General features: G+C 41.7%; 1 protein-coding gene across 5 annotated transcripts; it reads left to right on the top strand.

Annotated features, from left to right (window-relative positions):
• The first annotated feature begins 1170 nt into the window (after positions 1 to 1170).
• Positions 1171 to 15348, top strand: PCID2 (PCI domain containing 2). 5 transcript variants are annotated; one of them, XM_075525478.1, is made up of 15 exons: positions 1171 to 1294; positions 1851 to 1941; positions 3750 to 3839; positions 4402 to 4475; positions 5262 to 5327; positions 5870 to 5911; positions 6402 to 6456; positions 8185 to 8288; positions 9045 to 9120; positions 9243 to 9384; positions 10486 to 10586; positions 12675 to 12748; positions 12916 to 13041; positions 13253 to 13376; positions 14431 to 15348. In XM_075525478.1, exons 2-15 carry the CDS (start codon positions 1906 to 1908, stop codon positions 14518 to 14520), a joined length of 1200 nt encoding a protein of 399 aa, XP_075381593.1. In that variant the 5' UTR covers positions 1171 to 1294; positions 1851 to 1905; the 3' UTR covers positions 14521 to 15348. The 5 variants fall into 5 exon arrangements, with proteins under 5 accessions (XP_075381593.1, XP_075381584.1, XP_075381603.1 ...); XM_075525469.1 differs by having other exon boundaries at positions 1180 to 1276; positions 1834 to 1941; XM_075525488.1 differs by lacking the exon at positions 1171 to 1294 and adding an exon at positions 1553 to 1752.
• Positions 15349 to 15736: the final 388 nt, after the last annotated feature.

Below are 15736 nucleotides of genomic sequence, written 5' to 3' on the forward strand. Positions count from 1 at the left end.
CGCTCCCCTCCTCCTCCGCCGCCGCCGCCACCCAGCCGCCCTCCCCCACCGCGCCGGCTTCCCGGCCCTGCCCGCGGGTGGCTGCCAAGTGCCGCCGGGCCGGGAGGCACCGACAGCCGCCCGCCTCCACCCTCCCCGGCGCGCCCCGGCGGCCGGCTCGCCGTCCGCGCCGCACAGCCCCGGTGCGGGTCTGTGCCCGGGGCCGGGCCGCCCCCGGCGCTCGGGCGTGCGGGCAGCGCCAGCCCCGCTCACAAGATGGCTCCCGCGCCCACCGGCGGCCGGGGCAGCCCCCCGCGGGGCCGAGCGGGCGGCGGCAGCCGCTCCCCGCCATCGCCTCGCACCCCCTCGGTTCCCCCCGCTTCGCCTGGCTCTGTTTGTTGATACCTGGCGCGAAGCGGTACCACGCCAAGGGACGGCCGGAGCGGAAGCCGAGCAGCAGCCGCCTTTCCCACCCCGATCTCGGCCTCCCGCGCAGAACAGCAGCAGCCCCGGGAGGCCGCCCGCATCCTGGGCACCGGCGACCCCCATGGCGGGGGAGGCACGGCCGGGCCTCCCGCTGGTCCGAGCACAGCGTGCCCTTGTTTTGCACGCCTCACGTGCTTTTAAGAGCAACAGTTTCGAGAGTTAAGTTCAATACTGGATTTAACTTTTTGGACACAAATTCACAGAGATTCACCCGCGCTCCTCGTGGGCAGCGGGGCTCCAAAGAGGACAACGGTAGCCGGCACGAAGGGGAGGCGGGTGATCAAATGGCAGGCACTCTCTCAGGGAAGTGACACAGCGCTCCTGTCAGCAGGGCCCCGGCACACGGTAACGCAGGGCCCGGCGCTCCTGTCAGCGGGGCCCCGGCACACGGTAACGCAGGGCCCGGCGCTCCTGTCAGCGCGGCCCCGGCACACGGTAACGCAGGGCCCGGCGCTCCTGTCAGCGGGGCCCGGCGCTCCCGGAGGTCGCCGCCCGCCTCCTTCACGAGGTGACGAGACACGACCCCACAAGCGCCGCCCGCGAACGTGCAGCACGCCTCGGCGCACGAGGTTTATCACTGACGCACGCCCTCGGCCCCCGCCCATCCCGCTTCCCCATTGGCTACCGGCGCAAAGCCACTCCTCCCGGGCGCCGCTGTGGGCGGAGAAGAGGGGCGGCAGCAGCCGGGAGAGCGTCACGTGACTCGTTGGGTCGTTCCCACTGCCCCTCGGACGTGAGGCGCCCGTGCCTTGCCGGGTACCGGAAGTGCGGTGGAAGTTGCCGGAAGTGCCGTACCGATTGCCGGAAGTTGCTGCGCCGTGGCTTGAGGGTGGGCTTGCGGTGGGGCAGGGCCGGCTAGGGCTGCCGGGGGCGAGGGGGAGGGGTGGAGGGGCCGCCGGTAGCATGCTGGGGGTGCGGGGGAGGCGCGGGCGGGTGTCGCTGTGCTCAGTCGTGTGCGAGTGGGGCCGCGCTCCCGCCGCCGCGCTCCCGCCGCCGCGCTCCCGCCGCCGCGCTCCCGCCGCCGCGCTCCCGCCGCCGCGCTCCCGCCGCCGCGCTCCCGCCGCCGCGCTCCCGCCGCCGCGCTCCCGCCGCGTCTAACGTCTGCCCTCCGGTTTCGGCACCCGCGGGCTTCCAGGGCGCTCCGCCCTCCTCGGGGCCTTCGTGCTAGTGTTTCTCCTCCGCACGGAGTTTCCCCTGGCAGGCAGCGTGTGTTCGTACTCCGCTCTGCTTTCCCCGCGGCTGCATTCCCGTAGCCGTAGGCTGGCAGCAGCTGCCCACCAGCGAGGAGTTTGATAAAGTCATCCCGTGTTTCCTCAGAGTGAAGAGGGGATCTGTGTGAGATGCTGTCGCTTTGCTGTTCTCCTAAACTCCTGTTCGTTTTGCAGAATGTGATACAACTGCATTTTATTGGGGACACCTGCCTCTTCTGCTTTTATTTTAATGGCGCATATCACCATAAATCAGTATTTACAGCAAGTAAGCAAGTTTTTTCATTTGTGGGCTCTGTTAGAATACGTGGATGCGTTTTACTTTGCTGGAAATATGTTACCTTGTCTAAGAAATAAATCAACCTAGAATGCGTGATGTGGTAAAGAAATATACTTCTTAAGTCTGTATTAAGTATACCGGCTGTGCGTCAAGGATGTATACCTGGCATTTCTGAAAACTGTGATGGTTACTGATATAATGGATAGTGAAGTAATTTATCCGTAAGAACTAACGTGGTGGGATTGTGTGTGCGTGCAGTAACAAACGCAGCTCAGGGATTTAAGAAGTACAGAAATGCACGGTGTGTATGGCATGGAGGATGGAGAGACAGGAGCAGGGTCACAGGGATACCTGCTGGACTGAACGTTCAGCGTAAAGCTTTTAGTGTGACCTCTCTTACTGTTTCTTTCTGAACCATCAAATTTTCCTCATTGCTATCATCTTACTCACCTTAGTCAAGTCAATTGAGTGAAGGGCACAAAAAGAGAGTAATTTTTTGGTTTTTAGTCTCAAAAATGGAGCGACTGAGATGTCTCAGGACAGTGATCTGCTCTGAAGAGTCAGCATGTTCTCCCGTTGACAGTCCTCGTGATCCTCTGTCTCCACCCTCCATATCGCATACACTGTGTCTGTGCATTTAAACTGTTTGTATTTTCTTAAGTTTATGCACATCTCTCACCAATACTTTATCTCTTAAGAAAAATCATTTCACTCTGTCAAACTCAGACACTTTAGTGATGGAATGGATGCTCACTAGGTAAGGATGGAAATCCAAAGCAGTGGGTAAGGAAGTGACAAATAGCAGGATGTGTAACGCTTAAAAATAAAGACAAGTAGATTAAACACGTAGCTATCATTCCAAAGGCAGTGTCTGATATTAGACTAGAATAGTCTGTATAGAATACTTTTGAAACCTGTCAAGACTGTAAATGTTATATTCTGTGGGAGAACAGTTTAATTCTGCTTCCTGCTAAAGATAACTCCTTGTAAAAAAATAGTCTTAGCCAGCTTATTGTGACATCAAGCTGGAAATTTCTTCTGTTGTAGAAGTAGTTTTAGATATTAATTCTTAAGAGTTCCTTTCCCACTGCTTGTGCTTTATTTGTCATATTTTTTGTGTCCCGATAAGAAAAATAATTAAATCTTTTTGCTGTATGGAAAGCCCACAGGAAAAATCATAGACTAAAATAGCAAGGGAAGCAGCCAAAGAGGGAAAAATCAACTGCTTAAACTCTTTAAGAGATTGGTGTTGGTTTTTTTTTTTTTTTCAAGTAAAGGAGAGCTAATTTTGTGGTTTGGAAGTAGTTTTTCTTCTTAAATGTTAAATTCATATGAAATATATTTGCAAGTCCTGATTCATGACATGCAAATTCCATCTGCAGCATTGCAAACAATAATACTCAAAGACTGTTTATGCCTTCACATACATGTTTGATGCCCATAAGTCCAACTGGAATTTTAAAAAGCTTAACCAAATCTGATTCAAAACTGCTATTTTACAATGCTAAACCCATCTAAGTTGTCTGGAGGTTCTCTGGTTTGCTCGTATCCTACAAATAAGGAAAAAAACATAATAGTGTTCACCCCACCTTCTCCCTGATACCTTTTTGAAAAACAGGTGTATTGAAAGCACAATATTGATTCCTTCAGTTTTAAACCTTTAAAAACTCACATTTGGGTTGGTATTGATGTGGATGAACAGTGGTAACAAGAAGGTGGCTTCTGTAGTCATGTGTCAATACGTTGTATGGCTGTGGCTGGGTTTTATTTTGTAATGTGGCTGTTTTCTTTGGTAGGTACAAGAAGCCATTGATAGCAGAGATGGACAATTTTGTGCAGAATTGGTATCATTTAAACATCCACATGTTGCAAACCCAAGGCTACAGGTGAGAATCTGTTTTTGACCTTTCTTTTGTTTTTCTTTCAGTTTTCCTAGCTCTCTTTATGGGTTGCTTTCCATTGGAGATAAACCTCAGAAATCTGTTTCACAGGCCAAAGCAGAATCCCCTTGTACGTTTGTTTCCCTTTTCTTCTTACAAGGATATTATATATTTCCATTTTTTTCTTGGAGGGCTTTTTGTGTTCCATTTTGAATTGTTTTCTGGATAGATACAGTCTTGAAAGTCCCTTCTGGCCAGGTCTACATAAGTTAGTAATGTGGCACAGTGGAAGTGACTATAAAGAGAAAACCAGTGGGTAGCAAGGGTCCAGTGTGTGCTATATGCATGTTGGATGCTTTTATTTAAGGCTAGCGCTAATCAGGTTCTGGGGACAGAATGCATACTAGCAATTCATTACACTGGATGTGATTATTAATATAATTTCAGGTTCTGATTGATAGCAAAGGCATGTATGCATAAAATTGCCATGACAAAATACCCATATGATGTTCTGTTTCTGGTGCATTGGGTGTTCCTTTAATGTTTCATTGATTTATTCTATATTTAGCTTCCGTCTCCAGAGGAGAAGTGTCAACAAGTTTTGGAACCGCCATATGATGAGATGTTTGCAGCCCACTTAAGGTAAAGATGGACCAGGAATGTAAAGTCAGTTGTGAGGCATCCAGCAGGGATGGGGAAGGAAGTTTATGTAGTTATTTTAAAGGGCTTAAGTTTATGTAGTTATTTTAAAGGGCCTACATCTGAAAACTTGGTATTGATTACTCTTATAAATAATGCTAGAACTGCAGGAAATAAAGACCTTCTCTTTCCTCTCCACGTAAAGTTTGCTTTATATACCTGGCAGTCATCTGCGTATAGCCATTGACACAGCTTTGGTTTCGGTGCTTGCTGTTTCCTTTGCTCTGCATTTACTAGCTACACAAGAATTTAGAGTGAAATAAGTAAGGGAAATAAATCTTTTTAGAAGGGAATTTTAGTCATAAAAATACTCTTAAAACAGCTTTAGGACCTAAGTAATTATGTGAGGCTTTTATGTAAAAAAAAAAAAAAAAAAAAAAAAAAAGTCTTCATTAACACAGTCTTTAGTTCACTTTCAGCAGTCTTGGATTTTTTTTTAATCTGTGCTAATCTTGGTGACAGTTTCAATAAGCATTAGCATATTACAGTTGATACTGTAGCTATTATACAAACAAATCCCTGTTCTGCTCTCGGATCAGTTTTCTACAATTTCAGGCTTAGTGCTGTGTTAAAATACTGGTGCCATTTTGTTAGGAACATTTCTAATCATATTTCTGTGTCTCTTTTAAATAAACCTGTAAAGCTCTATGCCTATTAAAAGGCAAAAAGAAATATTTGTCTTATGTATATGATATTTTGTGATGCACTAATGCACTTTTTCTTTGACAGGTGTACTTACGCCGTTGGAAACCATGACTTCATAGAGGCGTACAAATGCCAAACAGTTATTGTCCAATATCCTTGTCCATAAATCTTGTATATTGTTTTCAGAGTAACTATATGTCTTCTTGTAGAATAAGTTATCTTTACCCCTTTTAAAATCTAATAGAATATGATCTGCTTCCAAATACACTTCAGCTATTTAGGTTCTTAAGCAAGGAAATCCAGATACGCTCTTCTTTCAGCGTTCTATAGGACTAAGAAGGAATCTGTCACTTGCCTGTAAAATAGAAAATTAATTTCTTACAGAGTATAGGAGACCCTCAAATCATTAATATACGTCCCAGTTTGTACTTGGCTGGAGGAGAAGATACTGATAAAGACAGCTGCTATCTTAACTCTAAGAGGCCAATGTTTCTCACAGCTACTGCCACACCAAGGAGTGTGTGGCTGTGCTCACGTTCTTCTCTATTGCATCTTTGCATCCTGACTCCTCATCTACTTGCTGCTTGTTTGGTTTCTGCCCTTTCACGTAGTCATATGTGGTACCATACAACTGCTGGGTTTTATATCTGTGCTTCATTTAATAGCGTTTTAAATTCTCCTAAATACAATACATCTTTCCTGCGAGCGTTTCAGGCTCATAAAGAGGAAAACTGGTGAGTACATCATAGAGAGCTGCTAGAAACTAGACTCTCATCTTTCACTATCATAATACCATAGCAGTCAAACTAAAATTATGCCTATAGTTTTTATTCATCCCCAGCAATACTTAAATGCAGCCTAATTGTTTTTGCTGCCTGTTTGAGTTTTTAGATCCAAAAGTGTGAAAACTAAACATCTAAGCTTAATTACGTAGAATGGTCCATAAGTAAACATGTGAAGAATTTGTTCAAGGTGAGATGGTATTTTATTAAAGCCACAGTAAAAAATGTTTCTGAATTAATTCTTCCTCCAGTGTAGGATTTCTGAAATGCTGAGACCTCGAAGACCTTTCCTTTTAAGAAGTGCATCGTTCTTTGTTTAAAGGTTAATGTATACTTTTCTAGTTCTATGACCAACTAGCAAAAGAAAAATAATGCTTGTTTCTCATGTCTTACTTATTGCATGATTTGCAGGTACTAAGTATACTATGTTTTACTTTTCCAGGGCTTTACCTATTATGTATGCTGTAGCCCTCGATCTTCGAATCTTTGCTAATAATGTAAGTAGATCTGATTAACAGCCTCATTACTTTTATCTGTTAGGAGTTTCCATGGTGGAAATATTGTAGACTTTATTACATAGCCTAATTTTGCTCAGTACTGTTTAACTCCTTGTTTAGGATTTTCTTGACACACAAAATTCATCCAGTCCTATTGAAAAACTAGGTTGCTCAGTCTGCCCACCTCCCATTTGCAGCTTGAACTAGAGAGGTTCTGAGAACCTGCATGCAACACACAGCAGTTGCTCAGAGTATATGAAGTGATTAAGTATTGTCTTTATAGTGTAGCATGGTGGCACAACTCACTATTTCCATGTGTTAGCCTTGGGATTTGGTGGAGCCTTTATAAAGGTGGAGATATCCCAGACAACTGAGCTAATCTAACCGCTTACCACATCTGAAGAGGGAAGTTTCTGCCTCCTTTCCCTTCTTCCAGCTGTGTGTACTGCTTTTGATGCTCATTGGAGCCCTTGCTGAGCCCATACAACTGCTGACAAGCAAAAAAACACCCCAATTTACATTACTTTTCTCAGGCTAGTGAATTGAAGTAGCTTGTGTAGAGATCTAATGAGAACTGCTAGGCCAAGGTAAGTGGCAGGGTCGTGATCTTTCTTCTAGTCACTTTACCTGAAGAGGTGAAGCTAGAGTTCAAGTTGGGTTACAGTTTGACAATATCCAGTATTTTCAGTGTTGGTCTCCTCAGCACTTTCTTGTGCCCACCCACCCACAAAGCAACACATTTGGCATGCTTGTGCAGAGAATATTTTTGTGTGTGTGTGTGTGTCTGCTCTGTAACAAGTCTCGATTCTCAGTCTGAATGAGGCAAATTCATATATTTGAGATGCATGAGAGGTGAAAGTGGGATCAGTCATGTTGGAAGTGTTTGAACCCTGTCTTCTAACCTTAGTATATTCAAAGGATGTGGATACAGAGAAGACTGCAGCAAAGGATGCATTTCCATTTCTTTTCCTTACGTTTCAGCTAATGAGAATGCAAGCATTATAATAAAACTTTTTAGAAAGCACATAGTAAATATCTACTCGCTATTCCACCCCCACACTCTTCTTTGTTGTTAAGTTCTGCATTAATCAGTGCATGGATCTTTCCCATGTGTTGGCAACTCTTTTTTTTTTTTTTTTTTTTTTTTTTTTTTTCCTCTTGCTGCTGTAACATATGTTTTCCATTTCTTCTGAAAATCCCAGGTCCTAGCAGTGTGTGTTACTACTAGAAAATGTTGAATATGGTTTGCAAATAAAATCTAGCCTTCGTGGCTGTGGAAAGAAGCTTAATTATAAATTCTAAAACTCAAACTCCGTAACTGGGGAATAATTTTAGTTTGCTTTTGTTCAAAAGACATTTTTTTGCCAGACTCTTGGTTTTTGGAAACTTGAGTTGAAGTGTAAATGCTCCAGTTCAGCTCTCAGATGATCCTGAATTTAGGTTTCTGAGAGCTGCATTAAGCTTAGTGGTGCTAAAGGTAATAGCCATCAGTGCTATTTTCAAAGGACTGTCCTCCTGTGCATTAGGTTTGGTACATGTTCAGGAGCCTCTCCCGAGTGTTTTCTTTTATTTTGTGAGCTTGACTACCTTCTAGATTTGGAGGATAGCAGGCATGACAAATATATTGCTATAAGACTTTATAAAGTGCTGTATTAAGGAACTAAACTGTTTACAAGCCAGTGAACCAGGATGTAAAATTACACATTGTTTCTTGATGTGTAATGATAGGCAGATCAACAGCTAGTGAAGAAAGGGAAAAGCAAAGTTGGCGACATGTTGGAAAAGGCAGCAGAACTGCTGATGAGCTGTTTTCGAGTCTGTGCCAGTGACACGTAAGTGAAAGATCTTCTATAGAACTTGCACTATTAAATTGTTAAGAGCTTAATGAACTTTACATAAGATTTTTCCACTTTCTAAGACCATATCTGGGTAAGAATGAACACTTCTGAGGCTGGTTTCCTCTCATTTACAGTCTGTTCTCTCTTGACTAACTACAGCGGGAGAGGCCTCCCTTCAGGTTTAACATTCCTAGCAGATGTTGTTGGGAGGGACTGATTATGTCCCTGTATCTCAGGAAAGATCATTAACACTTTTGTGCACTGTTCAGTTGTGAAGTTTGCTTCATTATGGTTGGATGGAAAAGGGGTGACTCTCTGGTTTCCAGTCTTAAGAATTTTAACACTTCGGAAGTGGATAAAATGCCTTTTTTTTCTTTTTTTTTTTCATCTTTCTTTTACCTTGAATATTATAAGCAACTGCTATGCTAGTGTATGTGGTGTATGTGTTACCTGCAGATTGGAGTGAGGACCCTGATGCAAATGAATAATATTTTGCATGACATCTTTTCATTATGTTGAGAAGAAATGTACCAGAGCTGTTTAAAATTTAAGATGGGAACACGTGTTCTGTTTTGACAGTGCTGGTATGGTTTAAGAGAAGGACTTTGGCCTTGACTTTTATTTCAGACACCTATTTTTACCCTAAAAATCCATAAAATATCTATGGAGAGAATTTACCATAAGGACAAAGTCATCATTGTCTTACAACGTTCAGTACTAGTCAGGTTTTTTTTTCTTTTCTTATCTCAGTCGAGCAGGCATTGAAGATTCCAAAAAATGGGGCATGTTGTTTCTCGTCAATCAGCTGTTTAAAATTTATTTTAAGGTAAATTTCAAGTCTGGTAAGCTGTGTTTTGTATTTCATATTCTAAGTCAAACCCACCCTTTTTTATATGATACTATGTATCTACACTCTGAGTAAAATGCAATTAATTTTTTTTTTAACAGATCAACAAGCTCCATCTATGTAAGCCCTTAATTAGAGCAATTGACAGCTCAAATCTGAAGGATGAATATAGTATGGCACAGCGAGTTACATACAGATATTACGTTGGACGCAAAGCCATGTTTGATAGTGACTTTAAGCAAGGTACTGTGTGCCAGTAAGACAGATTTAAAGTCTTGCTGCTTGGTGTGAAACCTGGCTGATGTTGTTTGTGTGTGACTCAAAATGTGTGTAAAAGGTGCAGTTGTGTTTGCATTGATCAAAGGAAAAGTCATGCTGAAAGATCCAAGGCCCACAGTCTAAATCAGATCAGAGATGAGATTACGTGGCACTTCTAACTGTAGTATATTCCCAGTTTTAAAATATTTGTGCTAGTGAAGTTCTGTAGTTTTATGCATTGTGTGCATGCATAATAAAATGTATGAGCATCCAAAAGAATAGGTTTGTAAAAGGTTTCACAAAGGAGGCTTTGCGACTGTCTTGTCCTCTTCAAGTTGCTGTATGCCATGTAGGAAATCTTCAGCAAACTGTACTGTAGAATTAGTTTCTCAGTGTATTGATTTTGGAAGATGTAGAAACCACATTTCTGAGATTTCTTATTCACTAATAGAAATGCTTCTAGAGCTAAGGTGTACAACTTTCATCGCTAACCTAAGCCCTGACCAAAATCTATTCTGGAGCTGGTTTTATTACTCTAAACAGTGTCTTCTGCCTGTCAGGCTTGTCATTTTTCTCTCTTGGTGAAACCTGATGAGAGATCTTCATGTTGTCATGCTGTGTGATCTCACTGGCACATTTCTGCAGCTCAGCAGATGTGTGCATTGCATGCAGCTTACATCCTCTGAAGAACCTAATCTGTGAATTTAGAAAATAGAGTTCTGTTTCATCAGCAGTTCTTGAGATTCTCCCCTCCTGTAATAGTAGCACAATAATATTACTGAAATGAGCTGAAAATTCCAATATTGCTTGTAACTGTTACCTCTGACATCTAGACCTTGACAAGTTTTCTTTGACTTTCTGAAGGAGGACTTATGTTTCTGGTGATACTTTGTATTTTGTGTGAATTTCCAGTAATTCTTACAGCATTTTTCTTAATGTATTTTGATTGGTATGATTCTTTTTTATATAATTTCAAATGTCATGTGTTCAAGCTAGGGATGGACATTGAGCACAGAATTTGGGTTACAATTTTAATCCATTTGTGTTGTTGACTCATGTTACTAGCACTTTTATTTGTGTCTGCAGCTGAAGAGTATCTGTCATTTGCTTTTGAGCACTGTCACCGCTCAAGCCAGAAGAACAAAAGAATGATTTTGATCTACCTGCTGCCAGTAAAAATGTTGTTGGTGAGTAGATGTTACTCTTCTAATTTTTTTTTTTGGGGGGGGGGGGGGAGGGGGAGGGGGCAGATAACCAAACTGATGCTTGATATTGTTCTTGTTTTTCCCTTATTGGAATTCAGAGGCTATCTGTGCCTGACCCCCATAAGAGCCAGCATATGCACACTTTGTTGTGTGAGGACAAAAAATGTTGAATTGTTGTTTATAGCAACACAGGAAAGGAGAAAGGGCGGGGGGGACGGGACGGAGGACGGACACGACACACGACCCACCCTCCTTTCCTCCTGCCTTCCTCCCACTCCTCCTAAAGGTGCAACCTGAGGTTACTTCTGTAATAAAGATAACTTTGAGGTCTTTGGAGAAGCACTTAACAGTGTAACTTACGTCGTGTAGCAGAGTTCCTGTCTGGTGATCAGCTGCACAGATGGGCCAGGGAATGTGTGGATTCACTAGTACAAATCTGTCTGCTTCTTTCACCTGGTGAAGGGAAGGAGGATGTGCAAACAGATGGCTGAAAACTGTCGAGGGAGGGTTGCCACAGGAGAGAAGGGATTCCTACCTTTGGGTTTTCTATTTGCACCTTGTACATTTGCCCATTGGAGGGATGTCAGAAAGGTCATGGAGTAGAGCATTTTGGTTTTGAACAAATCAATGAAGACTGGTTACTATTTGATCATTTCATCTTTCTATTAAAAGAATTAAGCATGTCTCTTCTGCTTGTTCCTGTCCTTTGCCATGTGCTGTGCTGGCATTTGTGTATCCCTGAGTTAGTGGGATTATGCTAACAATTAATTCAGTGTAACTGAGGGGCAAGAACTCGATTTTAGAGTTTCCTGTTCCTGGCCCTATTTCCAAAGTTACCCATGGAGAATGTTGTTATCACCTGCTTCTGTGAGTTGCCATCTTTCACCTTTGCCCCAACCTGTTTATAACCATCCTCCCTTTTCCATTCAGTGCTCCCTTTCCAGTCCCTTGCAGTGTCAAGTGGGTAAAGGGGAAGCATAGCGGGTATGATAATTGGCTTCTGGTTTTCATTTTTTATTTATTGACTTTCTTACTGGTTGTCTTCAGAGCAATCAATGGTAGGGTTGCTAAAGGAAATCTAACAGTCTTCCTAAAAACTTTGTCCCAGTCTTGACTGGGTGCCTTAAACTGGTGGGTCTGTTAGTGCCTTGAATTACTGTGGCTTTTCAGGAGCAGTTCTAGTGTACAAGAGGCACTAAAGAAACTAGATAAAGGTCATTGTTTTTACAGTTGCTTTTTTTAATCAGAGCCCAAACATTAACACTAACCTTAAACTGTACTAAAATAGCTTGGATGGTTTTTTTTTTATTCCTAACAGCTCTCAGTAACCATGCAGCTGAGTTCTGCTCTCAGCTAATCCTCCAACCAGGAAAGGAGTTACCAACAGCATAGCATGATGGTAACTAAATTTAAAGTCTGACCCAAGTCAATGTGCAATCTGATCTCTGCTGTGCAAGGGGGAAAAAAACAAAGTTTCTTTTTGATAGTGCAGGTGGTTCAGTCTTACCTGATCTAGCAATGAGAATTAATTTTGTTTCTTTAAATTTAAACTTTCTCTCTTTTTTTTGTTTGTTTGTTTTGTTTTTTGAGAGGACATTTTTATTTCTGCATGGAGGCATAGTGAAGAAAAAGTCTGGTACAGACTGAGCTAGCACTTGACAGTGCTGAGGCACTGCTTGTATTATTAGTAATGCTTGGGATTCCCGCAGTTCTTCTGTTTGCAGATTAGATCATACAGTCATGACATAAAATTTGGATCTGCCTAGGCCTCATGTCACAGGATCTTGATTTTACAAGTTTGATAACTGTTCCCTAACATTAAGAAATACTAAGAGACTCCCTAAACCATGATAAATAGGTAGTTATCGTGAGTTGAGCTACAAGGTGTTTGGCAGGGGTAAGGGGGTTGTCTTACAAATACTTTTATTCACCTCTTGTTCTGTAGAAAAAAAAAAAAAAGTGGTTAAACACTTGTCTTTTTCTGTAACAAATGTTTTTATAGCTTACTAGATTACATTTAAAATGCATTTGACTTTATCCTGGAAAACTTGGAAACCATTTATTTTTCAGGGCCATATGCCAACAGTTCAGCTCTTAAAAAAGTATGACCTTATGCAGTTTGCTGAAGTAACAAAGGCTGTGAGGTATGATGATTATTTTATTGCGTTGTGCATTAGTTCAAAAAGTATTAAGTAACAGGTATTTATTTGAGATGATTGAGGGAGGCAGGGGAGGGATATTCCTACCAAGTCAGACAATTTCTTTTCTTGTTTGGGAGAGACCTCATGTTTTCATTTCTTCATCCTTGTAGTGAAGGCAATCTTCTCCTACTGAATGACGCTCTGACAAAGCATGAGACTTTCTTTATTCGATGTGGAATCTTTCTTATCCTTGAGAAGCTGAAAATCATCACGTACAGAAATCTCTTTAAGAAAGTGTAAGCATAACAAAACCTACATTTTTTCAAAAGCAGATTTAATATGGTTTCAGCTAGAACTGAGATGGAAACATATATGCTCCTTAGTGCTCTCTGAGAGCTGAATTCCTGTTAAAGTGAATTCATTGTAGAAAGGCCATTTTTCTAAGGACCAGAATTTTTAAGTGATTGTTTCTCAATAACAGATTTTTTTTTCTGTTGTTTCTTTCAGATATTTACTACTCAAAACCCATCAGCTATCTCTAGATGCCTTTCTGTTTGCCCTGAAATTCATGCAAGTAGACGATGTTGATATTGATGAAGTCCAGTGCATTTTAGCTAACCTTATATATATGGTATGTGCTGACCACTTGATGTTTGGTCCTTCCAGACTTCAGACAGTAAAAAATATTAGGTAGAGAATAGAAGTTTATTACAAAAAACATACCAGTAATCCCAGGTTTTCTTGTAAAAAAAAAAAAAAAAAAAAAAAAAAATTGATTCACTTGTGCCCCAAGTGAAATGTTTTTATTTGCCTTGAGGAGTTCCTCTAGTTCCTGCCTCTTTTGCAGGAATCAGTTAAAACTGAAGTTGAATTTTATGTTACAAATCCAGTACTGACACTTCTATATATGCATAAATACTGATTTAAAAATACAAAAATTGTAACTGGGACCAAAAGGGATTTGTTCTTCTGCATTTGAAGTAGGAGACTCTTGATGTTCTAACATTAGAAAAAATTAAAACCAGATTTCTTTGGGTTTGTTTCACATCTTGTCTTTTACTCTAAGTGGATCTCAACTACTCATGAACAGATAAAGGCTTGAAATCAAGAGATTTGTAATAAATCAGAGGTTTTGGAGCAGCATTGCAGTGTCAGCAAGAAAATGAACCTCTTCTCTGTTTCTAAAACAGATTATTTGATGTGGTCTTGGAGTAACAGAGGGTGGGATTAGGTGACTGGAAGATTTCTTGTCTGAAAAAGATGTACTATGTACGTAGATGTACATGTCTGAAAAAGAAGTACCATGTCATTTAGTTTATTAGGTTTGGAATAGTGATTAATTAAAATCCTCATTTTAAATTGAGCAAGAGTAGATTTAGAAACACTTCTGTAGAGCTCTGTCTCTTCAAGGAAATGTAAGCAGACCAGTAGGGTGCTCTGGCAACAGGCTCTCAGTCTGACAGCACCGTTAGGATGCAAACATGGTTACGGTTCCAACTTTCTGCTTACTCTGTGAGTTGACCCACTTACATAAGTTGGATCCTTACAGACACTAAGTACAGTAGTGCAGTGGTGATCGAGTATATATACATAGCTTTGCTTGGTGTAGTCTGAAGATAGCTGAGGTTATAGGCATTGCGTTACCAGCTTCCAGTACTAATGCTGTCTTTTTCTCCTTCTGCCAGGGTCACATTAAAGGCTATATATCTCATCAGCATCAAAAACTTGTGGTCAGTAAGCAGAACCCATTTCCTCCTCTGTCAACAGTGTGTTGAGTATTGCATCTTATCCATGCAAGTACTTTTCAGATACTTAGCTTGCCCAGTGGAGCTGCTCCTAATTGCCCCGAGAACATTGTAAATGACCTGGTTCATGTCCAGGACTGGAATACCAGGAACTGTTTGTGGCTCCTTTCCCAGAATGACCAAGGCTGCCAGTGTTACAAAGTGTGTTGGAATGAAGTGCTGACTTTTCAATGATAGTTTCTGCAGGCTTTCTAGATTGTCCAAAGTATTTCATGAGGAAATAAAGCAAAGCATTCCAAATTCCTTCCAAACTACTTAAAGCTTTTATAAAGTACTTTGTGTTACTATTTCTGCATTTATCTTTCAGAGAGGAGAAGTATCATCCTTTGTTACTTGTGTTAATCCGTTCTTCAGAGTGTAAATGTCTTCTTTCATGGTTTCTGGGTTTTTTTAAGTCTCTTCAATAATCTTGCTGGTATTAAATACTCTCTTCAAGCCTTCTCTAAAAACTGGAGAAGTGCTTGACACAGAAAGCTTTACTGTGTCAGTGATACTTAGGGGTTCAAGTAAATGTGGGATTTTTGTCTGTAGGTGCCCACAAATGGGTTTGGGTTTTTTTAATTCTGGTCATGTTTTGTTCCATTTTTGTTATGGTGAACAAAAGCTTATCCATACCTGGTTTTATTCTCCTTCTGGGGAAAACATTGCCAGTGGATCCATTATTTTAAGTGTTACTACCTTGGGGGTTTTGTTTGTTTGTTTGGGGGTGGTACAACATAACTTTGTCCATAGTGATGGGATGGTAATTTTGGGGTTTTTGAATTATTTTTAAAGGAAATAAAACATTTTATTCCCCTGTTTGAGAGTTGGGTTTCATTTTACCCACTAACTGACATGGACATGATTCATAAGGCAAAACACAGGTACCATGTATGAGGGGAAGCATTTTTTAGTGTGATGAGAGTGTCAAGTCCTACATCAACATAGGCATTTAAAGGCTTGGAGTTCCCCTGGTCTTCATAAGTTTTACTTGTATGGATGCTGAAATAAGAATATGAATTTGCTGAGTCAAACCTCAGGGTAACATGAATTAAAAAGACTCATTTCCTTCTAGCAACACTAAAAATCCCAGAAAAACATCAACACTTCTTTTGTTTTAGGATGAACGGTTCTGGGAAACTTAAAGTTCAGCCAGTTTTTAGTAAAATAACTAGGTTTACCGCATCATGATTTTCACAGTACCGTG

Source organism: Mycteria americana, chromosome 1 (assembly GCF_035582795.1).
Source record: "Mycteria americana isolate JAX WOST 10 ecotype Jacksonville Zoo and Gardens chromosome 1, USCA_MyAme_1.0, whole genome shotgun sequence".
NCBI classification, from domain to species: domain Eukaryota; kingdom Metazoa; phylum Chordata; class Aves; order Ciconiiformes; family Ciconiidae; genus Mycteria; species Mycteria americana.